General features: G+C 44.6%; 1 protein-coding gene across 1 annotated transcript in view; it reads left to right on the plus strand.

Moving 5' to 3' along the window:
• The window catches only part of RASGEF1C (RasGEF domain family member 1C), a 72395-nt gene that overhangs the window by 38903 nt on the left and 7448 nt on the right, over positions 1–26044 (plus strand). The window contains exons 2-13 of the mRNA XM_027682620.1: positions 2539–2721; positions 4328–4450; positions 6997–7134; positions 12012–12224; positions 13751–13825; positions 16736–16831; positions 17901–18003; positions 18105–18184; positions 18816–18911; positions 23256–23351; positions 23481–23604; positions 25634–25706. Of these exons, the coding sequence (XP_027538421.1) occupies positions 2545–2721; positions 4328–4450; positions 6997–7134; positions 12012–12224; positions 13751–13825; positions 16736–16831; positions 17901–18003; positions 18105–18184; positions 18816–18911; positions 23256–23351; positions 23481–23604; positions 25634–25706 (1394 nt within the window). The 5' untranslated portion in view covers positions 2539–2544. The remainder of the gene's footprint in view (positions 1–2538; positions 2722–4327; positions 4451–6996; positions 7135–12011; positions 12225–13750; positions 13826–16735; positions 16832–17900; positions 18004–18104; positions 18185–18815; positions 18912–23255; positions 23352–23480; positions 23605–25633; positions 25707–26044) is intronic.

Here is a 26044-nt window from a genome sequence, read left to right on the forward strand (position 1 = left end):
TTTAAAAAAGCATTACTATGTATTTCAGCAAGATTTCTCATGTAATAAGATGCAAAAGTTCAGGCAATATCCTGTATAGATGTGTTTCTATTTGATAATAAAAATGGCACTGACAGTGAGGGATTGCACCGAATAAATCGTTACTTGTGAGTTCTGTTTCATGCTGGAGCCAGGATGTGTCCTGTAAGTTCACAGCTGTTTCAACTTTCTCTTTTCCTCATCTAGACAGCTGTATGTCCATGAGATTTATTTCTTGATCTGTGTGGACATGAAATCCTTCTTGGGATTATTGCCATAGAAACAAGCAATAACATAGAGCGTGTTAGAAGTAACAAATGGGATTTGGCAGTGCTTCCCATTTACTACACAGAGTCTAAGCTGTATACAAAAAGCAGCAATTATTTGTTCTCAGAACCTTATTAGCAGGCACATCTGCACATTCATTAAAGCTGGATACTTCAGCTTCCATCCTGGCTGGGATGACATTCAGACATTCTGGTCTTTAAACTAAAATCCAACGTGTATTTTATTTTTCAGTCAAGGCAGGAATTTGTTGGGTTTGGCATTTTGGTTCCTTTTTGGTGCTTGCAGATCCCAGAGGCAGCCTGTGTGAGCCTCCCAGGAGGAGATAAGATGCAGTGATCAAGCTGCTGGCTCCAGGGAACGGTCCCTCCTTTGAAGGATGAAGTCACCCAAGTTTTGCTTGTAAAGCCTGATCTCCCACGGTGCTGGGACCCAGCTCCCAGCCTCTCCCAGGGCTTCACACCCTGCCTGGCTCACAGGACACTGCCCTTCTCATCCTGGCTGGCTCTGAGTTGGCAAAGCGCAGCAGCCTGAGCTGGGGGAGTAGATGGGTTGTGCCAGGCAGAGAGAGGGTTTTACAGGAGTGGCCAGAACGTGCTGTACCTGTAGCCGAAGCTGAGCTGAGTGTCTGGGTCACAGCACAGCTGCTGATACATGAGGGAGAAAGGCAAACTCAACATTTTGAGCCAAATCCATGGGGCAGCTTTTGAAGTTGTATGGGATGGTAAAGAGGTAGGAAAGCAGATGGGACAGAATACAGAAAAGGGCAGAGAAATACATTAAAAACTAAGGTGTGTCTGCTGGCTGAGTGTGCCCGAGCCCCAACAGGCTGAGGTGCAGCAACAGGCACTGCCAGCCCGTGGCCCTTCCAATGTGGGAGGTTAGTGCTGGCTCAGCAGGCTGTGGGGTGCAGATCTTGCTCCTCCAGCAGGCAGAGGCTGTGCTCAGAAGGGAGAGCTGGAGTCCTGGGAGAAGTTCTGCAGCTGCTCGGGGCAGCAGGGGTTGGCTCTGGTACTCTTCCCATCCCTCATCTCTTTCCCATCCTCCCTTGCATGAGGTAAAATCAAACAGAACCAAGTAGTCAGGTCCCAGAAGGGTCCCTTGCTCAGGATGATATATTTGCAGACCTGTGAGGGAGCATGCACTGTCCTTTCCCCAGTCCACATCCTGTCCTTTTCCCAGTCCATGTTCTATAATGCTGCCTTAGCTGAGGAGCGGCTTCCAGGAGGGGCTTTTAGAGGCAGCTTGAGATGCTTTAAAGCTCTCAGGGCAAAATCTGTCATCCCTCTGCATCAGTTCAAAAACAAAACAACTTTGCTCAACAGAAGGAACATTTAAAGCTGGTTGTAAACCTCAAAATGGAGATGAAGCCTAGAATGCAGCCTGAAAAACCCAGAGAACCAAAAAACAGGGAGCTTGAAACTGGGCTATGTGCTCAGAGTCTGCCTGCCCTCCTTTTCCAAAGTGCTGAGGACTCTGCATCTCTGGTGAAGGCGATGAGTGCTCAGGATCTCTTTGAAACATTTATTTAGTACCTAAGTATAGATCTAGGACTGACTAACTTCAGGCTCCAAATATAGTGCAGGTGTCTGCCTTCTCCCTCTTCCTCATTTCTCTTTTCCCTGCTCTTTAATCTCTTCATCAGCTCCCACGTTCTCTGTTCTCTCCAACTTACTTCATTTTTCCATCCTCCCCCAGTTGACTTCTGCTCCTGTTTCCGCCTCCTCACTCACTCTGACACCTCCTCTGTCCCATGGGAGCCACAGGGCACTTTTCAAGGTCCATCCTGAGCAAGCCTGAGGTGGCACTTCTGTTCTCTACTTCTCTCTCCCTCAGTTCTCCCTGCCTCATTCTCGAGAGGGCAGAGGTTCAAACAAACTGCTCCATTCTGCTCAGGAACCTGCTGAATTCAAGTCCCAGGTATCTCTCCTCTCCTGTGTGGGACTGACCAGGGATGGCAGCAGAAAGGGAATCACCACAGACACTCTTGACGGGGTTGGGAGCCCAAAGTAGCTGCCATCACTTTTTGGCCCAAAACCAACTCAAAATGTCCCGTTTTCCTGTGTGCTTCCCATCACAGGCATGATCTGCCAATGCCAACAATAAGAGCAGTTATCATGAAGGGATTGTGTTAATTTTGTGAACGAGAAACTCTGGTTAGTGTCTTGTGTTTTTCAAATCAGCCAGGAGACAGAAGTGGCCGTGGGTCTGACGGGTCTTGTCTCTCTCTTGCAGGAAGGGATGCCCCAAACGCTGAGTTCTACCAGTATGTTTACCCCATGTGGCTTCAGCCCTCATCTACATACTTCGAAAGAAGGTGAACAAGGAGGACTGATCTTCCAGGATGGAAACCTTACCTCAGCATCTCTGGATGCTCTAATCCAGCATCTGATACCTACCACTGATTACTACCCTGAAGTAAGCAATTCACAGGATAATAAACGGTTTAATTCTGATGAATTCTGGGCAGCACTTTATGCAAAAAGTGCAAATGTGTTAAATTTTGAATTAAGAAGGCTAATTTAAAAGCTGCATACAATTAAAGCTTGGTAAATTGATGCATTGCTTTAAATGCTGCTTCACTGCTCTATAATTGTTCCCATGAAAAAGCAGATCCCAAAGATGATACTGCCTTTAAATAAGAGAGCAGGGTTGGGGGGAGCTGTCCCGGTGATGAATTAGTGATGTAGCAGTTGGAACAGTTCAAAAATAGCAGTGCATCCCAGAGAGGTTTAGAGGAACACTGAAGCAAAAAACTTCCAAGTCTGAACTGGCATTAAATTAGCTGAATTTCAGTGGCTGCTGAAGTCAGACAGGTTTGCCTGTACGTACAAAGCATCTCAACAGAAATGATGCTTCTGATGGGTTCATAATTTACCTGGGGTTACAGTCACACCAGCTTTGCAGTCCCTGGACAACACAGCCCAGGTCCTAATCTTTCCTCCATCAGTGAATATTGTTTTTCTTCACCAACAGTGTGAGGATCTAAACTGGAAGCAGGTTTATGGTCCTGCAAGCTATTGACTTCACTGGATTTTGCACATCCTCCGTGGAATTCAGACACAGTTTGACTGGAAGACTTTTAAGTGCTAATATATCTCCATGGAAAGGCTTGTATTTCAAAGCACAGAGTAGCATTGACTTCTGGGCACTTTAGAAGACTAGGAAAGTTATCAATGCAGAGCAGGCAGCATATTTTAAATTACCCGGAGCTCAGTTTCTGATCAGCTAAAAATAAGTAATGAAGAAGCATCTCAATTAAAAAAAAAAAAGGAATAGAAAGGCAATAAAAATAGGTAATGGACAGATCAGGCTGTGAGATTTTCATTAAGCAATGTGTGATATGTAATATTATACCTGCTGCTCAGGAGCATGGCTAGGGCTGGGGGAAAAAAGATAATTCAGGTGCCAGGAGGGGTCAGGATGCAAACAACTGAGGCTTCATGCATATATTTTAAATTCACTGCTGGGATAATTTAAATAATCCAAGGATTTATCCAGCAGACCTGCTTCCCACAGCTTCACAGATGTGGAACTGCATATGATGTGACTTGGCTGATAGAAATGAATTTTGGGGAGTTAGTAGAATAAATGAAATGTTGGTTAATACAGGCTGGATGCAATTTGCAAGGCAGGAGCAAGATGTGGCTAATGTGGGGGTGTCTGCAGCTCCCAACCCAGTACAACACAGAGAGTCTGCACATTTAGCTTTACTGGCTCCCAGTATCCTGGTTGTGCTGTCTCCTGTACCTGGGCTTGCTCCTGCAGAGCGACCTACACACTGTCTTTGCTGGCTATTTAGGCAAGCAAAGGCTGGAAGTGGATGCTGTGGAGAAAGGAGATGCCACTGCCTCCTGCACCCATCATAACCAGTTCCATGTTCAGGGTCAGGAATCCTTATGTCTTCCAGACATAAAGGTCTTGCCTGGCTAAAATGCAAAAACTGTGGAGTTCAGGGCTTTTATGGTCAATATTACCCACTGTGTGGCTGCTTACAGCAGGTCTGCTTGTGTTTCTCCCACAGAAAGCCTATATCTTTACATTCCTGCTGAGTTCCAGACTCTTCATCGAACCCCATGAGCTTTTGTCCCGAGTTTGTCACAAGTGCATTGAGCAGCAGCGGCTGGACGACCCCGTGCTGGACAAGGTTAGTTTATCTTTGCAGCAGAAAAATGTGAGGTGTTTCCAATGGGCAGAGAATTCCGGGGCTTTGCTGTGTGTCCTTTGCCTCCCTTTGGGTTGAATGAAGCTTTCTCACAAAGGATGACGGCTGCCACTGAAATCCTGACATTGAGGCGTCCTAGTATCCATGTCTGAGAGCAGTGCTCCAGGCACTAATCACTTCAAATCTTCTTCTAATTTTCCCTTTCCCCCTGTCTCAGTCTTCCCAGGTGACTTTCCTTCTTAACTTCTTTAAGGCTCTGATGAAGCCTGCGGGATGCAAGGAGGTAGGACGTGAACCTCACACACTGTCAGCTGCAGATGTCGACACACCACTCTCCCATTTTTACTCAATGCCTCTGCCCTTTTGCTTTCTTGCTTCTGGCGCAGTAATATTTCCTCCTGGCCTTCCCTGTGCCTCTGAACACTCTGTAACAGCGTGCAGGTACCCACTCACCTCAGTGCTGACAGACCTGCTGTATGCCAGCGGCACTGCCTGGCACACCAGGAACGAGTGGAAACAGCAGTGAGGCTGTGACAGGCAAACAGATGAGAAAATCCAAGCTGTTCCTGCCTCAGCACTCCTCCTGCTTTGCCCCAGGGACTGTGCAGGCTGATACAGTGTGAAGCAACACATGTGCACCCTCTGGCAGTGCCACGGTGGTGACGGATCCCACTGGATCCTGTTCAGTGCTGGATTCTGCCCAAGCTCTCCTGGGTGCATTGAAGACCTATCCTGTGCATTACTTGGAGCAGGAGATGCACCTTCAGAGCAGTAGAGGGGGGGGAAGAACATGCATTAATTGCTACTTTCCAGAACCCCCAGAATTCTGAAATGATTCTCAGGATCAGCCTTTCCAGCTTTGAAACAGTGGTTTTGGCAACAAATACTGAGTCATCTGAACACCTGTGCTTGTTTTTGCACAGGCACCTGGTTGCATGAGTAACAGGAGCTCTGCCTTCACTGTGGAGAGCCATTCACCAGACTACTCAGCAATCCCACACTTGTATTGCCTGTACACTCTTTGTTAATAGAAATATTTGTGTGAAGTGCACCAAGCAAAACAGGTTTTATAAGGTGTGAGATGGGTTTTGCTCTCCAATTCTATGACAGATACAAGTTTAGGAGGATTAAAATGTGAGCATTGCAAAGTTTTGCTGCTCATTAAACTTTCAAGAAATGAGAAATGCTATCTTATTACAAAGATCTCTTATCTGCCTGGAGTGAATCTGTGTTTTGTAGTAACACAGGGTGGGTGGAACACAGCTGATTTTGTGTTCCTGAGAGTGGGGCCCACTTTGAGACTTTGCACACAAGAGACCTCCCATCCCCTGTGTCCTGTGACTTGCACGAAGTCCCCTCCATCGATTGGTAATACAGTTTACACAGCTGGAGCAAATGTCTCCCCAGACCTTTGTAGTTTCCAATAAAGCTTTCCCTTTAGCAGCCACCTGCTGGTCTTTGAGCCTGAGCTTAATGCTAGCTGACAGCAGTTATTTTTAGAGATGTGGTTCATTGAAACCTGTTGTTGGTGGAAAGCTGAAATATGCATTTTAACCACCTTGGTTGAAAAACAAAGAGCTGGGGAGCTTAAGAGTATAATTTTTCCTGATTACAGGGTACACTTTAGCTGCAGTACGTAGGATATAGAAGAAGGCTGTTTGTTTCAGTCTTGTTTTCTGTAAATAAAAATGCAGTTTGTTGTTTAACACAATTTTCTTTTCACATGTTCTTGGATAACAGGATGAAAGCTTTGGTAGCAGCTGGCCATCTTTTGAGATAACACTAATGCACCAACTGTGCTATTCCCCACATTTCCCTCCTTGCCCCATATCATCCTGACTATTCCCACTGCTGCATCCTCTGATAAATCTACACCAAAAGTAAAGTGGATATCAGCTGTGTATTATATGACTGAGTGTCCTTGTCCTATCATGACCTTGAGCTCATATGGGAAGAGAGCAACGTTATCAGTAGCCCAGGTCAAGTTACTGAAGTGCTGCTGTTTTGTCCATCTCTTCTTCATCTTACATCTACCACTGGTCACTAAATAGTTTTTTCATACGGCCAGAAAGCAAAGGAGAAAAAAACCCCTCTTTGTTGGTCAAGAAATTCATTCCAGTCAATTTTTCAGAGAAGGATGAAAATGTAGCGGGGTTGTAAGTACAAAAGGGAAGACCAAATGGTTGAAATCAGCAAAAAGGCCAGATGTTTTTAAAAAAGGTATAAAGGTTGCACCAACAAAATGTCTACCCAGCCATAAACCAGACAATTGCATGTGCAGAATACTTAAATCTGCATGTAAAACAGACAGTTGTGCATGCATCTAAGTGCTGGTGCATTTTGCATGCCCAAGTGTATCATTTGTGCACACCACTGTTTGTATGCACGTGGCAGATTTTGCAGGTGCAACCGTAAATGCCTTCTTTGAAAATCTGGCCCCACGTTCAGTGACACACATATTTGCTGGGAGACTTTAAGGAGTAAACACATTTCAATCCCTGTCCATCATTCAATGATTTCCATTTCAGGCTCGAATCAGAAAATTTGGACCCAAAATCTTGCAGCTGCTGACAGAGTGGACAGAAACATTCCCATATGACTTTCAGGAAGAGCGGATGATTGGCCATCTGAAAGACATGATTCACAGGATAGCCCCGTGTGATGAGGTGAGGATGCCTGATCTTGGATGTTGTGTTAAATGTCAAGTTCATTTTTCCACTTGGTTTCCTCCTTTTGCCACATTCTGTTCCATGCCTCTTCTTGGATACTCTCACAGTTTTGTTCTCCTACAACGGGAAAAACCTGCAGTAGCTTCCCTGAAAGCCACATCTCTCACTTTAGGTACTCCTTGGCAGTGACATGGGGACACATCAGAGTGATCAGTAGAATTTATCTACTGCACATCAAATTGTAGGATAACAATATTCCCATTTTACAGAGGGAATATATGAAGGCATAGCATAGACTGAATGTGCTGGTGACAATTCAAATAGCAACAGAGCTGTGATCTCCCAAGTCAGAATCACAGAATCACAGGATGGTTTGGGTTCAAAGGGACCTTAAAGACCATCTCATTCCAACCCCCTGCCATGGGTGGGGACACCTTTCACTAGACCAGTTTGTTCAGAGCCCCATCCAGTCTGGCCTTGAACACTTCCAGGGATGTGACTCCACAGCTTCCCTAGGTTTAAGTTCTTATGTTTGAAGAAAATGCAAATATTAATGAACATGTAGCTTTTCTGGAAGGATAAAAGTGACAGAAGACAGCAGTGTGTGGCCTGCTGAGCAGCAACTCAGGGTAGATGTCTGTATGGTCTCAATGTTCAAGCATGAGCTGTGTGTGTGGCAGTGTAGGTCACAGTGAATGGAGTCTCTGGGAGACCTGCTTGCAAATTCAGGTGGGTGAACCCCATAAATTAGTTCAGAAACATTAAAAAGACCACAAAGTCCACGAAAATAATAAGCAAATAGTACACAGAGAGTCTCTAATTACTTCTAGGTTAACCATGGGATGTGGAAGAATTCAGTTCCATTGGCTACGTGAAGGCCTGGCCTCAAGCCACAGAGGGCTGCAGTTCAGTAGAACAAGAACATACCCACGAGACTGAGAGAGAGAAGGGTGGAGAGAGGAGAGAAGGAATCAGCAGGGCTGCAGCACAACAGAAATAAAATTGGGCCCTCCTACGCACATGAAATATGTCAGAAATGGGAACAGCTGCCCTTGGGCTGGGCTGGCATCATGTCTGGCACTTTCAGGGAGCTGTAGGCTGGCCTGGATCCACTGGCTGGGCTGGCCAGCCCGTGGGAGAGAAGGGGTGGGAAGGGGAAGCTGTGTGACACAGTGATGGAGGTGAAGGGAACAAAAATAAACTCAGAAAGAGGCCAAGTGGCTTCAGTTCCATTAATTAGAGTAGTGAAACTCCCTCTAGGGGAAGAGGCAATGGACTTGCTCCTGCCAACCACCACAAAAGGTGCCTTGCAGCCCTTCAGCATCAGTGAGAGAAACCCATACAGACCCACCAACATCATGTCCACTGGGAAGAAGGAACCAGCCAAAGGGCAAAGAAGAGAGGCTTTGTGTGTGCTCTTTGAAAGCAGTAGTTGCCCTGGTGAAGAGCCATAAATGCTGTAAATCAACTTTCTGCATACAAAGCAATAGTTTATTTGTCTAACCTGAGCAAGCACTGCACACCTTTGCTCTGGAGAGTGCATGGCTGTGTACCAATGCTTGTGGGTGCCCTGGGAGGCCTCAGACTACATTAGTCTCAAATCATTGTTTTTCAGATATTACCAGGCACTGTGATTGCAAGTGATTATGCCTGAGCAAAATCAATAATTAATTTAAGAAACAACTCATATCCTACAATGCAGATTTCCTTTTTTTAAGGGGCAGCACAGAAGAGTGGTGGTGCCCGTTAGTTGTTCGGAAAAAAGTTGTTCCTGTTGTGAACCACAGAAAATAAAGACTGAAAGATTTGTGATGTCATGCAGTCCATGTAGGTCAGTGCAGGATTTTCCCCTGCAGTGTGTGCTCCTGTCCTTTGTAGAGTCCACTTTCTAAAGGCTCTGTGATGTGCTTAGAAAGGTGTCCATGCTGAGAAGCATTTCTGAGTAAGTGCTGTGATTTGCATTTAGAGCTAGAAATTTTAATTAAAATTTGAGCTCCTAAGCCACCTGCTGAGGCCTGCTGTCTTCAGAGGAACTTTCCTAGTTAAGAACGAAACATTTCCTTTAAATATTAAACAGTAGTTGCTTCTTTTGACTGTTAATGTGGCAGTGAAGTGAAATTGGTTGATGGAGTCCAGCATGCAGCCCCTGTGCAGTGGGGGGTCACTTTGTGGCAAGATAATTACCAGAACATTGAAGGTAATGAACAATGTTGTTTTCACTTAGTGAATGTGGTTTAAAGAAGGCAGGAAATGCTTTTACAAGGGCAAAAAGCAGGATTATTTTTTTAAATTTTTTTGTTTTAATTTTTCCTCCAATGCACACAGAAAAGCTTTCTGGGCAAGGGTGCACCCAACCACTTGTATCCTCAAGAGCTCTAATTTCTGTGGAATTTTTTGTGTCCCTTAAGTGTCTCTCTCATTTCATTCTTTATTAGGTGATTGGCTTACCTGAGTCTTCAATTACTGTTGTCTGTATCTGTTTTTTGTGTCATATTCTCTACAAAACCAAGTGAAACTAGATCTCTTGATAAGGATCTATTGAAAGACTGGCTAATATGCATGTCTTTCAAGCAATTTTATGCTGCTTTTTGGCTTTTCATCCAAACAGTGAAGAATTTGATACTGCACAGACATGGCTGGTCCAAGATTTCTCATCCCAAGATAACTGGGTTTCCAGCTAAGCCTTTCAGCCAGATGTTTTATATTCCTTAGGAAACTTGGATTTCAGTGCTGTGCCTGCCCCCCTCCCCTCCCCAATTAATTTCCCTGTTTACAAAATATGTTCACAAAAAACCAAATATGTCACTATTTGAGTTTTCACTAAAAAATAACGTTGTGTTAATAAGCAGATTTGCAAACACACCTGGATGTAAAACAGAGAAATATTTAGATGGTGGTCAGTAGTTTGAGTCCGGAACAGTCTTTGTAAATCAAAAGTGTGACCACCTGTTTGCATGAGGAATTACATGAAGAAGGCCTGTAGTCTCTTTTACTTGGAGCTAATATACATCCATAACAGATAAAATATGAGGGTGGGCTTTTATTTTCCTCACTCAGTTTTCACTCTTCCTGTGTGATTTGCTTCCAAATACATTCTGCGTTGTCATTCTCCAAGACAAGTCCTCTTGCCTTCTAGATGCTTGCTTCATTTCAGACTTAACAGCTTTATTTTTCCAAAAAAAAAAAAAAGCCTGTCTACATCCTGCTTATCTGGCCCATGTTCTGGGCCAGCTCAAGAGGATGTCTTCCTTGAGTGGAAGGAGAGGGTCCTCAGCAACGTGAAACCTTCTGTTGGAAAAGATGCCTCAAAGTTACAAAGTGTTGTCTCAAAAGTTGAAGCACTTGGGATGTTCTAAAGGTCTCCAACCTTTCCTGTAATGAAGACACAGTAGGTGTATCCATGTTATTTTTCACTGGGAAGCAGAAGAACGTGCTGCTTCCAGGGTGCAGATGGGATTCTGTGTAGGCAAAAAGGGCACTGTCTCTGGTTTCTGGTTCCTTAAACACAAGTGCTGTCAATGCCTAACACTGAAGACTATCCACAGCCTACAAAACTCTGAAGGAGACAAAGGCTGGATCTAAACCACAGGATTCTGTACTTCCCAGGAGCTCCCTTGGGCTGTGTCCAGGTTGGGACGTGACACAGGTGTGTGCTGGGCTTTGTGGGAGGCACCATCTCCCCCAGCCCCTGTGCTGATGATGAGCAGGGCGTGCAGGGTGCCAGGGTGAACATCTGCGCAGTGCAGGTGGAACAGAGGCTCCTTGCCAGCCCAGGTTCCTCACTGACAGATGACAAACTGATGTTACTGGCAACTTAAATCTTGTTTGGATGGGGAGCGAGGAGTTATTCCACTCGTGAGCAGCCAGGGGATCTCTCCGCTGTGTGTCTTTGTGCCAGAAGAGTTGCTGGCAGTCACCAGCCTGAAAACTGTTCTCCCAAGTGACCATGCTCTTTGAAATTGGGCAAGCACCCACTGCACCCATGCCCAGTGCTCATTTCTCTGGCTGGGAAAGCCCATGAGACCATATTCCTCAGCAGGGTCTACCTCATCCTCCATGTATGGCTTTTGCCAAGGGCATTTCCAATCAATCCTTGTCTTTAGAGCCCATCTACCAGTTCTGTCCATTATCTCAGTCCTGTGATGTCTGCATCTGTCAGTCATGAAGAGCTGAAGTCATTTATTTCTGCCCATCCTCCATGGCCAGCAGCTCCACTCATTGTCTGTAAGGAGCTGCTCCAGCTCTGAGAACAACCTGGGCACCTTAGTAATGATCATCCTGCTGAGCACATGGCTGTGCTCAGAATACAGTATGAGCTTCCTTCAGTAGCAATTAACATTTTGGATGTTAAATACTTAAAGCTACACAATGCTCCAGCCACTCCACCTGGGTAGCAAGCAGCAGCATGCTCCTGCTGCATTCAGCTCAAAAGGATGGAGAGAATAGTGCTAGAAACATTTCTTACTCCTAATAAATAAGAGTTGACAAGGCACCATTAACAGGTAGAGTTCTCAGCCAACACTGGTATAAAGGATAGGTACTGAATGCTGCTGTGCTCCAGAAAGCTGCAGTAACTCATGTTGTAGCATTCCCTCTCCTCTGACCCTGATGTTGGCAGGAATATGGGAGTATCAGTGCCAGCCCAACCCACCAGTCCTGCCTGCCTCTTCTCTTGACTGCAGTCTCTTTCTGTGGTCCAGAGCAGAGAACTGTAATTAAGCCAACTGGTTATTCTGAAATAGGCTTGTTGGAAATAAAATGGTGACCTGTTGCTGGCTTAGGAGTATCTTGCAGAAGGGAGAATTCAGCACAAAAACACTCCATTGTCAAATTCTCTGAGTGGCTTATGTTTCTTTCTCTCCCTGTCTCTCCAGGCCTACTGGAAAAAGATGAATCAGCTTTTGCAAACCCTGAATCAGAAGCTTGCCACCCTCAGCCATGGGCAAGAAGGGATTGTCAAGATCAGTGCTGCTGTCTCTGACAAGCTGGTTGCCTTTAAAACTAAACCCCCATCAATTCAGAGAGAAATCCTGAGCGTCTGCAGTGACCCCTACACTCTGGCTCAGCAGCTGACACATGTGGAGCTGGTAAGTGGGAATGGTTCCCAACTTCTGCAGCCAGAGGTATTATTTTAAGCCATCAGCTGCTAAGTATTCCAGACATAACTAAAAAATGTCTGCACTGCTGCAGCACATCCCGTGCTGTATCAGCACTGCAGCAGGAGGCAGGGTTTGACAGGTTAAGGGATGCTTGGGAAGAAAACTGTAAATCAGAGTGTTCCTGTGCATCTTGGGGAGGGTCACTGCACTTCAGCTTGCTTGTTTGTGAAATGTGAATCACAGTCCCAGGAAGGTCAAGTCCCAGGAAGGTCACTTCTATAAGGTGCTCAGAGCCCCACAACCTGCAGGTGCTGTTGAAGTGGCTGGTCATTAACCCTTCTGTCAATTTGGAAGGAATTTTAGCAGTTCAAATCCATTCCTCTTGATACACAGAGCATCTGAGTTGTCTGATATGATTTTCATTCTTCCCTTTGGGTGTGCAGATACCACCCACAGGAATTCCTGCTGTTCCCCCCGTTGGGCTGCAGTCCTCTCCCAAACAGGCTCTTGTTGGTAATCGCTCCAGTTGCAGTGCCAAAACATTGGGCAGCCTGTTGTGTTGCACACCCTTCTCCCAGGGTCAGGTCCTCCCTGCAGACCTCCTGGATGTGCACAGGAGAACGTAAAACGTTGCTGCCCTCTGCAGATCTCCTGTTGCTCTGATGACTCCCTGCTGCCTGTCCTGTGGACACTGTTCATCCTTGAGAGGAAGGCTGGGAAAACAAACCGTGAAATGGATTGTGGATTGGAGTGAATATCATGAAATTAGCCTTGGGAATTCTGAAGGTAGTTGATATTCTATTTGTCAAGAAGTGGAATGGTTCAGAAACCCCAAATGTAGGATCATCTCACCTAGGTTAGTTTTCAGAACATGCAGGCTTGGCTCTCTTTGCTTTATATAACTTAAGCCAGAGAGTAGAATTCCTTTTGCCTGGAGTCTTTCCCTTGCTTTTGTTTTTTTTTCCTCCATAGTACAACTGTCTTCCAAGGGGAGATTCCCTGTGACTGAGGCATCACTGCCTTTTTAAAACAGATACAGTTAGAGGTTTTCATTCCACTGTGCTGTAACCAATGCCCTCTGCCTTCTTTTTCATTACTACATCTGATACACCAAGTACTCTGCACTGAAACTGTCTGATGCTTAGTTGTTAGTAAGAATTATTTGCTGCTTATTTAAAACAGTTATTTGCTGGACCATAACAGGTCTGAGGCAGCATCAAGCACAGAACTGAGATCTGCTGGCTCCCAGATAGAGCCCTGTGCATCCAGCACAGTGGAGGGGACTCTTACTGTGGCTTGTCAGTAATGAGACATATTTATGCTCATTTTCTTCTTTTTGCTGAAATAGTTCTAATTGTTCTTATGAATTTTAATGTGTGGTGTTTGTTGGCTGTCTACCAGTTCAGTAACACCATTCAGAGGTGACAGATAATGGCAATGCCTTACCAAGGGAAATAGGAGATTCTGGGGTGCTTTCTGATTTTTTCCCTCTCTCTTCCCCCCCCCCCCAACAGGAAAGGTTAAGCCACATTGGACCCGAGGAGTTTGTGCAGGCATTTGTACATAAAGACCCTCTGGATGGCACCAAGGTATGGTTTCTCTGCATGCAAAGTGTCTCCTGTGATGTTTGCCCAGGTGAACTGGTGTGATGAGGTCCCCAAGAGCAGGGACTGAGGCACCTGCTGACCAAGGCCAGGACAAGTGGTGACCTGTGTCCTCCCATCAAGGATGGGACCTGTTGGCAGAGCTTGCCCTGGTGGCAGGTCATTGCCATTCCTTCCTGGTGAGAGTACCAGACAGGCCAGCACCCTGATGTTCTGTTTTCTGGCTTGTTCCTCCCAACCTGCTTTGACTGGGATGGATGGTTTGTGGCTTTACACATCCAGGGAATGTCTGTTCCCTCTGGTGAAGGTTTAGAGGCTCGGGATGTGATGTAATGCCCAGAGTGGGTGCCCAGACACCACAGTAGTGAGTCAGTGCGTCATGAATCAACGTACTCCTCTCTCTCCACACAACAGCTGTTAACCCAAAGCACCACAGGGAGTGGAGTGCCTGACCAGGGCTTCATCCAAAGGCTGTGAAAACCACTTGGAGTCTTTCCACTGATTCCACTGGGGTCTGAAGCAGCATTTCAGTGAGTGCCTCAGTGAGGAAAGAGACTTCCTAACTGGAGAGGGAGAGTCAGAGATTTCACATATTGTCTGAAAAGAAAGAGGGTGGAAAATCCTTCCCCCGAACTGCTCGTGGGCTCCCACTGAGATCATACATCAATGGCAGAATTTCCTCACTGGATGCTGAACATAACAGGAAGACCTGTGTTTGTAGTGCTGCACAAAGAGCTTGTAATGGTGAAAAGGTGGATGGATGGAGGGATGGATGGAGGGATGGATGAGAAGTGCAACGTTCTTCTTCTTGGAGCCACAGAGATTCTGCAGTTGGTTTCAGGGTGAGGGAAATGGCAGAGATTCAGTTCCAGGTATTCTGAGCACTGGTCACATTCTTTAGGAAGGAACCCCTCCCTTGCACTATAACCCTCTTCCAGGGAGTCATAGAGAGCAAGAAGGTCCACCCCTTGAGCCTCCTTTTCTCCAGGCTGAGCCCCCCCAGCTCCTTCAGCCACTCCTCATCAGACTTGTGCTCCAGACCCTTTCCCAGCTCCATTCCCTTCTCTGGACATGTCTTTGAACACAGCAGCACAAACCCTTTGTGGAGTCACATTTTCCCTGACCTGTGAAGAACAACCCTGTTGAGCACAGGGAGTTGGCTCAGGTCTGAATTCCCTCCAGCTAAAGATCATATTAAACATCTTTCTTGTGCGAGGGCTTCAAAAGGCTTCACTTATGAATGTTTATCAAGCATTCTGAGTTGCAGATGGAAGATGCTTGGGAGGTGCTAAATATTGCTGCCATTTATAAAGCTTAACCTTTAAAAAGCAGTCTGTCTCAACTTTAGCTGCTGCACATTTTTCACAAGTTTTGTGTTATTAGCTGTGGTCCTTACGCCCTGGCACAGGACAACAGTGCTGAGATGGAAAGACCATATTTGGAACAAAAATGGGGGTTTGTGTATTTTTTGCTGTAACAGGGAACAAGAAACAGAGCACATGAAAAGCAGCTGCTGTGCGTAGACTGGGGCTGATTTGGGTTTCCTTTGGGTTTTCTGGTATTTGCATGCTGCTTGCTGACATTTACTTTTGAGATGCTTTTAAAATACACTGTTACTGTATATGTAGTCTATTCATAAAGTGCCTCAGAATTCCAGCTTTGTTAAGCTTTGCTTCTCCATAGCGTGGTACTGTGATTTCTGTTTCTAAGCACGCCTGTATACAGAATCACAGGTGAATATTTTCTTACTTGGAATTACCTTGGGAATCCAATTAAGCCCCATTACTGAAGGGGTTCTTAGTCATTTGTTTGCCTGACATAATATGAGTGATCCCATTGACATTAATGGATCTGTGCTTATGCATTGTGATTTTCTTCTTAATGACACGTGTTTATAGTAGTGCTGGGAAATGATCATCCTAATAAAACAAAAAAAAATCAGTATTCTCTGGTACCCTCTAGTGGATGTTAATGAATGTTCAAACAAATCTCGTGAACTCCAGAGAGCTGTGTGTCCTACATGGACTGTCAAACAATTTAGGGCTGGGAAAAGGACTTGAATTCTTATAATCCCAAGCAACATCTTCAGGCTGTGCGAACTGCCCTATCATTCCTCTGAAGTCAAATTATCTGTTGATGACAAAGGAACTGGAAGAGTTCAGCCAAATATCTGCTCCCACAGCCTGTATCAGTTATGGGAGTTTATGTTCAGTTTTATATAAGTAAGTGAAAAATGCTCTTCCTGTAATAGCTCTTATCACTGAAGTGTCTCTGGCACATAAGTGACCTGTTCAAGCACAGCCATCAGGGTAGAGCTGGTCACTAAGAGCCTGTTTTCCTGAAAACTCAATCAGGGAAATAGTTTGGGGTTTTTTTCATAAAGAACCAACTAGAACTGTATTTCCTCTTGCTTATCTCTTGTCCACTTCACTAAAATCTGACCTCTCCCCTCCAGAAAAGGGCTGTGGGTGATTGCATTTACTGAAGGGAGTCCCAGAATCAAGGCCACAGATCGAGTGTGCTGTGGAAGGCTGTGCCTGTCTTATTTTGTCTGCATATTCTTGCTGCTGTCAGAAGCCTGCAATGCCCCAGCTGTTCACATCCCAGTGAACAAGGGTCAGTGCAGCCTGTGCCAGTGAACACTTGCTTCAGGCAAAACGGGCTGTTTTCTGTGCCCCAGTGTGAATGGTGCAGTGTGACACACTCAGCTGGACCCCCCTCTGCCACCCACCCAGCCACCCAGGGACTTTTAAAAGGGGCCCTCAGTGCAGAGTCTTCCACGTGCATGAGAGAGATGTGGCCAGTCATCACCTTTGTGCAGCATTTATCTTAGTGATCAGCCAGCTACCTGCAACACAGTTAGATCTTTCTGTGCTTTTTTTTTTTCCACCCCAGACCTGTTTCAGTGAACAGAAGAAGACGAGTAACCTTGAGGCCTATGTGAAGTGGTTCAATAGACTCTGCTATCTCGTAGCGACAGAAATTTGCATGGTAAGTCAAAAGTACGTGGCGTATTTTACGCCTGAGGTACCACTCTGAGATCTTACATTAATAAGCAAACCTGGGGATTTATTTCTTATGACCCAGCAAAGCATCTGATGGGAAGTTTTAGTGATGCTGCACTTGCAGAAGTGACCTAATAAATGACAAACATACTGCAAGGCAGAGCCGGCAGCACATGAGGGATGCACTGTTCTCTTGATGTAGTAGGAGCACAGTGTGGAATAATGAACCCTGCAGGGAAAAAGAGAGGAAAAAATGCCTCGAATTATCCTGTGAGATTTCTGCCGGAAAAGATTCTGGTGGAGCCGTATTTGTTACCTGTCATCCTAAGGCTCTGTTGTGTGTGTAAATTCCCACTGCATGGCTCTTTGTCCCGTTGCCCATTACTGTGGGCAGCTGTGACTGTTGTTTCTTGACTTGGTCGTGGTTTTAGTTTGTTTAATTTGGCCCCGTCAAAATGAAATTAACGTTTTCCCCTTTGAAAAGGGTGTGGAAGGGAGGAATAATAATGGTTTAAAGAGCCTGGATAGCCCCGTGACACATAAGAATTACCACTTGAAGATCATCTTTGGGAAAGGGAGGGTGATTCCAGCCCAATTAAAATGTGTATTTAAAAGGCACACTACCATTTGGCCTGGCTGTGCTGCTGGAAGGGACAGAAGAGGGGAAAGGAATTAATGCAACAAAACAAACTCTTTCTGGGACAAGGATGCTGCTGTTACATGGGTGTGAAATCCTGCCCTTAGGAAAGTCTGTGCTGATGTGCCCAGTGACTGGAGGGAGGCCAGCAGGGAGCTGAGGCCCTGCTTGGGCTGCCTGTTCCAGCACTGGACAGTCACTGAGGCCAGCCTGGGGATTGCTGTGGGTTTCTTCTGTGTCACTGCCATGAGAGCTTTGATTTTGGAGGCTATTCTGCTGGAACAGAATTACGGCCAGTGACTGATAGCAGATGGCCCAAACTCTGCGTGGAACCACGCTGTACATGGTACAAATGCCTAGGATGATCTCCAGTTCTGCCTCTGCTTATTACAGATATTCCTTTATTTTTAATTTACAGCCTGCAAAAAAGAAACAGCGAGCACAAGTCATTGAATTCTTCATTGATGTTGCCCGAGAGTGCTTTAACATAGGGAATTTTAATTCGCTGATGGCAATCATTTGTAAGTACAGCTTCTAACCAGGTCTCTCCATCAGCTGTCACAGATGAAAAAGGAAGCCCAATTCTTATCCATGGCTCTCTTCTTTTCTCTCTCACTCATAGCTGGAATGAACATGAGCCCAGTTTCCAGGCTAAAGAAGACTTGGTCAAAAGTGAAAACAGCCAAATTTTTCATTCTCGAGGTAAAGAAAAGAAAAATTAAAGAAAGGTGCTGATGTACTGCTTGAATTATATTCTGGATTTTTTTTATTTGGGAATTTTCACATTGTTACCCAGGTATGAGATGTTTGCAGACGTGTTTCACAGGCAGAGGGCCAGATTTTAAGCTGAAATTTCCCAGGTGTAGTGAGGAAGGTGTGAAGCTGCTGATATGTAGAGGGGATTCAGACACTCAAATAAATAGGAGAAATAAAAAAAGCCAGAAATATGAGCTTATATGCCATAGTGCTTCCATTGATGCTGAATATAAGGTTCCCAGTCTATACCTTGGATGTTGAGTGAACAGTGGCCCAAGGTTGTTTTTTTGTATTGAAGATTCCAGTATTTGGCAGATATAAAGTGTGCAGTCCTTATTCTTTCACATAAAAGCTCAGTAAGCTGTTAGCAGAAAATCAAAGGTATGAACAGCCATGGGCTGTCACCTCTCACTGTGTCTTTGGTGCGTGGAGTTCTGCAGGTGTGTGGATTCTGAAGACGTACCTTTTCAAGATGTAGGCTAAGCTCTGCTCAGGGTTTGCCACAACTGAGTGTAAAGTTGTTTTTGGAGGACCCGGGTTGCTTTCTAACCAACAGTGTCTTCTTTTGTGCATCCAGCACCAGATGGACCCCACTGGTAACTTCTACAACTACCGGACAGCGCTGCGGGGAGCTGCCCACAGGTCCCTCACTGCACACAGCAACAGGGAGAAGGTGGGTGTGACCACATCCATCTCCACAGGGGTGCAGTGCCTTGCTGCTGGGAGCCACTGGCTCAGAGGCTTGATGCAGATGCTCTCCTCCCTTCTGTGGGTCACCAGTGCGAGGCTTGTGCGCTGCTGAATGCAACTGGAAATGTAAATCTGTGGCTGAAAGAGTCTGAAGTGGATCCAAGGGCTTTGTGGACTTGCTCTCAGACTCTGGGGGGCTGGAGAGGGACACACACAGCGTGGAGGACGTTGTTGCAAGCGTCTCTATATCCCTGGGAAATTCACATGGTTTAGATGGATAAACCTGGTGGAACAGGTATTCCAGCCTAAAAATGGCTTTTATTTTGGTGTGGAGCATCAGCCTGGCAGGCCCAGGTGGAACTGTGCTTTGTTACAACTCTGGCAGACAAGCCCCTATTGTGCAGAGTGTGATGTGAGATGGAGAGAAAGGGCATAGCACTGGAGATGAGGTGGTTCTCCAGTTACATTAGGGAGAGGTGACTTACCACAAGCACTGCAAAGGAGTCTAGTCTGAATCCATTGCAGCAAATTTGGAGTGATATTCTGTCCTTGTGAATTTTCATTTCATTTGGTCGTTGCTGCCACCTCAGTGAGCAAGAATTGAAGTGTTTCATCAAGTGTTCAGGGCAGATACGGAGCTTTCTGACATGTCACTGATGCTGCAAAAATCAGACTGACAAGATGTTGGAGTGCAGGATCCTCCTGTTTTGTGCCCCAGTGTGTTTCTTGTTACTTTTCTTATTTCTCCATTCAATTCTCTATTTTTTTTGTTTTATGGAAGAGGGTTTGTATTTAACACTACAATTGCCCATAGTCAGAAATGGGTAATCTCTGCACAGGGCATGGCAAAGGTAAAGTAGATACTGCAGGAACAAGAATAATGTGGAATTTAGTATTCATTCACTAGAGGAGCCAGACCAGATGCTAATCTCACACCTCTGTAAATTTGATGTAAATCTGCTGAAGCTAATGGAATGTTCCAGCATTTACAGTGAAATGAGATCACATCTGGTGGCGGGCTGACTCAGCTGCAATGGGAGTACACTGAGTTGTTCTGAAAAGCACTTCTCTGTGCAAAGGTAGGATGATGGCTTTGGATGTTTGGGACTGGCAAAGAAATTCTTTTAACTCTCACACACTGCAGTGAGGACCTGTCAGTCTGAGGTGCTTTTGCAGTTTAGTTCTTCTGTGACCATGATAGATATTCAAGCCAGTTCTTTATAGTTTGACTTAATTTCCTGTGAAGTCAGCAATCTCTGTCATATCTCTACCCCTAGCTGGTTAATACTGAGGGCAGAGAGGTTATTAGATCAAAAGGAATCTACTTTACATCAGAAAAAGCCATATTCTGTTTTCTGAACATTAGTTCAAGAAAATGCTCCAGGATATGATTTGGTAGCTATTCAAACAGTATTTTACAGTGTCAGATAAAGCAGATCATGTAATGCTTGCTGTAGGATTAAGGAATATTGTTTCTTTTTATAAGCAAGACTTATTTGTTTTAATGAGCTTGAAGAAAATTGAAAGAACACGATCACTTTTTTGATAGCAAATGTTATGTTGCTTCTTGGCAAATGCATAGCAAAGCTCACTCTGAAGAAAATTTTTATCTTCAAACTGAACTGTGCTTGCAGAGGGATGTCACTCGTTAGTAACTAAGTCTGGTGTTGTCTATGCAGTCAAACGACCTGTGACACCTCCAAAATTAAGTCATTCCACAGGGAAACCCTGCACTGTGCTAATGACTTGTCTCTGGCTTTGAAATGTTGGGAGTATGTACAGTGCAGTGCCATGTGTTGTTGCTGTCTGATGCTGTGGAGGAAGAACATGTTGGATCTCATTAACTTCCTTCTTTCTGCAGGAGGCAGTTGTGTTCAGCACGTGGGTGGGTTGGATGGCACGGGGAGGGGGGGGATCAAAACAGAGAGAAATATGAGTTTCTGGCACTAACCCAGATTTTATGCTAGTAAAGTGCCTGGATTGAAGCCAAACCACATTTGTTGGTTTTCCTACATAAATTTGGAAAGCAAAACATACTGGATAATACATTTTTATTGGGGAAATAAATGGTGACCCAAAGACAGAAATCCCATGAAAATGTGTAAAGAACTGGTATCCTCGGGTGTGCCTTTGGCGCCTTCTGGATGCAGATGAGAACGAGCTCTGCCATGTTCTCAGCTGACTGGTGGCTTTGTAGCTGTATTAGCATGGCATTGAGCCCACATTCATGTACCTTCCCTCTCAGCAAGGCTTTTCACTCATGTTCAGCACCACTAATGGTGGTGACCTTACTCCCAGGCAGTGTGGAGCAGGGCAGGACAAGCTCGCATCTGCCTGCAAAAAAAATATGTAGACAGAACTTGGCAGTCATTTCTAGCTGTGGATCAGTGTCTGGCTCCAGCTCTCCATCTATCCACAGTGGTTACAGTGGTCATCAACATTTTTGGTCGAAAACAAATCACATACACTGAATTATATTGTTTACTGCAGGTTTGTTGATTTAGTTTGAATATTGTGAAAATGAGTCCTGAAACACACTTAGCTCAGTTTGCCTGGAAGTTGCTCCACCTGACCCTGATAGGAGGGCTCAGCATTTCAGGGGGATAGGATGTGCTTTGTTTTCATTCTGAATTTTATCAGGATAATGCCAATGGCTCTAGGAGTGTCAGTCCAGGCTTTTTTACGGGTACTGCAGTGGCATTACAGAGTTCATCTGTCCCATAAAAAAGCCAGCAGAGATGCAGATCTTTAGGAGTTTGCTGGATGTGGTATTTTAGCTGGAACAAAAGTTGGCTTCCATTTTCACAGCACGTGTTGGTAGTGGCTTGTGGACTCCTTGCCTCAGTGAGTGTTTTCATGTCTGTGACTTGTTTGCACTCCTAGCAACATGAAGGCTGTAAACTGGAAAATAACAGCTGCCAATCCTGTTCTAGGTCCATTTCATATCCCATTACAGCTGATGTACAGCACGAGATGGAATAACAGTGCAACATTAAATACTTAACCAAAGGATTGCTGCCTTGGCTGGTCTTACTTGCCATGAAGACACTTTAGCTTTGGTGCTGATAACAAGCTGCAGTTCAGTTAATATACAAGCAGGCCAGTGGAAGCATTTGGACACTCTGCCATGTACTGTGCTTTCCTTCATGTTCATGGTGATTAAGTTTATACTTGGTGGCTTAAAAGACAGGTGTTGCTGCCACAGGAAAATGCTCTCAGAGGCTGCTGACCTTACAGCTCAAACCCTCCAGGCAGCCTTTTTCTGTTGCGTGTCACTGCTGGAGAGGTGGGGAGAATGAGATTTGACTATCAAACCCCAGAGCCCTGGGAGTCAGCCTTGTCACGGACTGGCCCTTTGTCTTACCTTTCTTTTCTCTTTGAGTTGTCTCACAAGAGGACCTGGAGCGACTCTGCTTCGCTCTGGATCTCTGCTGAAATGCTGGGGGTTCACTTAAGAAGCATTGTTACTGTGTTCTGCTGTACAACATCTGGCATCAAATTTATCCCTGTTGTAATTCCATTAATTTCAAGAGTCTTACCCAGAGTAGACTTATTTTATAGCAAATTATGACCCACCTCTGGTTGGTTAGGGGGAAGCCTTGGATCACTGCATACACCACTCTGCCCTGGATGATGGCCAGGGCTAATTTTGAGCACTACAATGGTCTCTCTGGCTACTGTTGGCAGTTTCCTGTCAACCAGCTTAATATTTTCAATCCTACTGTCTGTGGGTTAATTTGGAGAAGCAGGTTGTACTAATCAGGCACCAGGAAGGAAATTACATGCCTCGAGAGGTAGCCATGCATGGAGCTGTTGAACATGAAACAGCTTCCCATTAACTGTTTGTAGACAAGTCCCTGGTCATGAAATTTTATTCTGCCTTTCCTCTCAGGGACAATACTGGTTCTTTGATTCCCAGCTGTCTTTAAATTGCTTGGTTTGTGCATTCAGCATCTTTGCTTACAAAGACACAACAGAAAAGGGAAGAGTTGTGAAATGTTATTTTGCTCTTTTGCTGTCTGATCTTGTCATCAGGCAGTGATGCTGTTGATAATAAACTGGATTATTAGCCTTTTCTTAGTCACGTTATTGTGCTCAGTGAACATTGTGTTCATTCACTTTCATCTCAGCATCCATTCTCCTGATGACTGAAGGTCTCTCTATACACTACTGCCCTTTTGCCTCCTATCACTGTACTGCTTTTTAAGTGCATAGCACACTGAAAAGTTAATATTTCTTTATTCTCCTCTCTCCCAATTGAGTTGTTCTTTCATGCAGAGAAAATACTGAACTGGAAAGATAATAGTTATGTCATTTCTCTTCGCAGATTGTGATCCCCTTCTTCAGCCTATTGATCAAAGACATTTATTTTTTGAATGAAGGATGTGCTAATCGCCTTCCAAATGGACATGTCAACTTTGAAGTAAGATCTGAACAATGTTTTTACCTTTCCCATTCTCATAGCACTGAGACAGTTTGCCTGCAATTTTCAGTGCAGACCAACAAACACTGAATGTGAGATAATCTGAGTGGAATGATTTCATGTTTACAGAAATTTCTGGAACTGGCTAAGCAAGTAGGAGAATTTATAACATGGAAGCAAGTGGAATGTCCCTTTGAGCAAGACCCTAACATCATCCACTACTTGCATACTGCTCCCATTTTTACTGAAGATGGTAAGACTCTGTACAATCTCTAATCACTGGAAATGTGTCTCTTTGTCACTGCTAATTAACACCCTGATCCATGCTTTGGTGATCTCTCTCACTGACCAGTCCCAGTTGTTTCCTAGCTTTCCTGTCACACAGTTTGTTCATCCCCAGTCTATCCATGGGTTTTTGCAAATACAACCTTCTAGCACACGAAGCTGCTGCTTTTCTCTTGACTGTAGCTTCTCTATGGGGCTCTGTCTAGGAGGTTGCCATTGTGGCCCTATTTTTGCAGTCACAAAAAGAGGCCACACAAGCACGTCATGGACTGCTGTGAATGTCAGCTGTCCCTTAGCCACTCATTCTGTGATTGATGGAGCCAGAGCTAATCTCTTCCACAAGCCAGCTCTGTCATCTCTTCAGTAAACACAGCCCAGGGCGACGGTGTCCAGCTGACCTCCTCCTCTCCAACAAAGAAACACGTTATCCACGGAAAAGGATTTTTAAGAAAACCTTTTCTAGTAATTAATTTAAGCTGTAGCTATGAAAGCCCTGAAAATATTTCTCTGATTGTCTTTTTGTGCTCATCTGTCCTCTTCAGTTTGGTATCCAGCATGTCAGACTGTGTCATTTCCTATTGTTAGCTGCCTCTCAGTACATTGTCATGCAAATTGTCTATAGATACCTTCCCCTAAGCTAAACTGGTGTTGGGTTTATTTTTTTCTTGATTCTATAGGCAGTTTTCTGTGCTAATCCAAGGTAACCAGACCAGACAGCTTTTATTTCACAGACTACTTCAGAACACAAAATACAGCTTCTAAAATCCTGCCTAAACCCTGAGAAGAATGACTGCCAAAACAGAATAATTGCCGGAACAGAATAATTAATGTGATTAAAGTCATGTGTTATCAAAAGGAGATAGGATGGAGGCATTTGTTCTGGCTTTAGGCTCAATAGGGACAGAAAATGAAAGTCAGGGGTAAAAGTACAGTTTTCAGGCTACTGGACTGAAAAAGGGTGACCTCAACCCACTAATTGTTTGCAGATTTTTCTCTCTCGTGCCATCCCTCATATTCATACTGCTTTCATGAGATGCCCTTTGCAGAAGCCACAGGAGGCCTCCCACCTTTCCCAGGGGAAGTGCAGAGTAGAAAGACCTGCCCTCAGTAGAAGGTGGGAGGATATATGAGAGAGATGCTGCAGTGGCATGTGAACTGCAGCTGCTCTGTGCGTGTCACAGCGTGGTGGAACCGTGGGCCAGCACTGGAGTAGTAAAAGGCAGTTGATTTGTAGCACAGACCTCAATAGTGAGATGGTTCCAGCATTAAAGAATAAAGCATCATGAAACAGTCAAATGAGGAAATGCGTGTGAACACAAATCACAGCCCGTGATTCTGTGAAGACAGTGAGATATTAATGCACTGTCAGCTTGTGCAGGGGAAACTCTACAGTCTAGACACATTTTTGTGTCATGAAATGCATCCTACAGTGTAAAAATTTGCAGGGAAAAAAAAGACATTTATTTTCTTCCACTGCATTCTTTCTCTGGTTTCTGGAACTCACTCTTACCTTGAGGGTGTTGTGTATCCATTTAAGATACCACGTTCCCATAAGCTTTAAAAAGATTGAGGAAGATAAAATTGTGTTAAATTATGAGACTACCCTTAATTTTTAAAAACTTATGTGTTTAGCTGTCAGCTCTGTCTGTCTTTTTTAGCGTTTGTGTAACTCTTTGGTAGCAGTGCTGTGATGAAGGAAATAGGCCCAGACCTCTATATGGAAAACCAGAGACCATTCAACTACTTAATATGGTTAAAAGGAGGTCATGCTAACATATTTTAACTCTAGAGTCCTTTACTGTTCCATGAAAATTAACCTTACAGCTTTCCAAGGTAGACATGTGAGCTAAACATCAGTCCTACTCATTACCAGCCACCTGACCATAAAGTTTTAAAGTTTCTCTTGCTGTGTGGTACAATGTAAGGACACACAAGAATGCAGAGAGACGGGGGGAGTTACTGATGTTGTTGGAATAACACATATTTACCTTTTCCAGGTTTGTATCTGGCTTCCTATGAAAGTGAAAGTCCGGAAAACCAGACAGAAAAAGACAGGTGGAAATCCTTAAGGTAACCTCTCATTTTACCAGCTCATTTCTAAAGTGCTGCACTGATAGCCAAAGCTTGTGAAGTGAAAGCATTTAAACTGTGACCTTTGAGGGACCTCTCTTCCATTTAAAACTAATCTGCAGAGCTGAGGCTGCCCTGATAAAAGCTCATTGTAATCTCAAATTATCCTCCATTTAAAGAATACCCTCTGCTTGCTGTACCCATGCAAAAGCCTGGTGTAGATGAGGAATACCCCAGGTCAACTGGATCTTCCAACAATTTACAGCTTTTATAAGAGATGTGTAATGGTTTGATATAAGTGAGAATCTGAAGAGAGTGATTTAAAAAAAACCCAAAAA

The sequence above is a fragment of the Neopelma chrysocephalum genome, unplaced genomic scaffold (assembly GCF_003984885.1).
Source record: "Neopelma chrysocephalum unplaced genomic scaffold, ASM398488v2 Primary Assembly neopelma1_63, whole genome shotgun sequence".
Classification (NCBI taxonomy): Eukaryota; Metazoa; Chordata; class Aves; order Passeriformes; family Pipridae; genus Neopelma; species Neopelma chrysocephalum.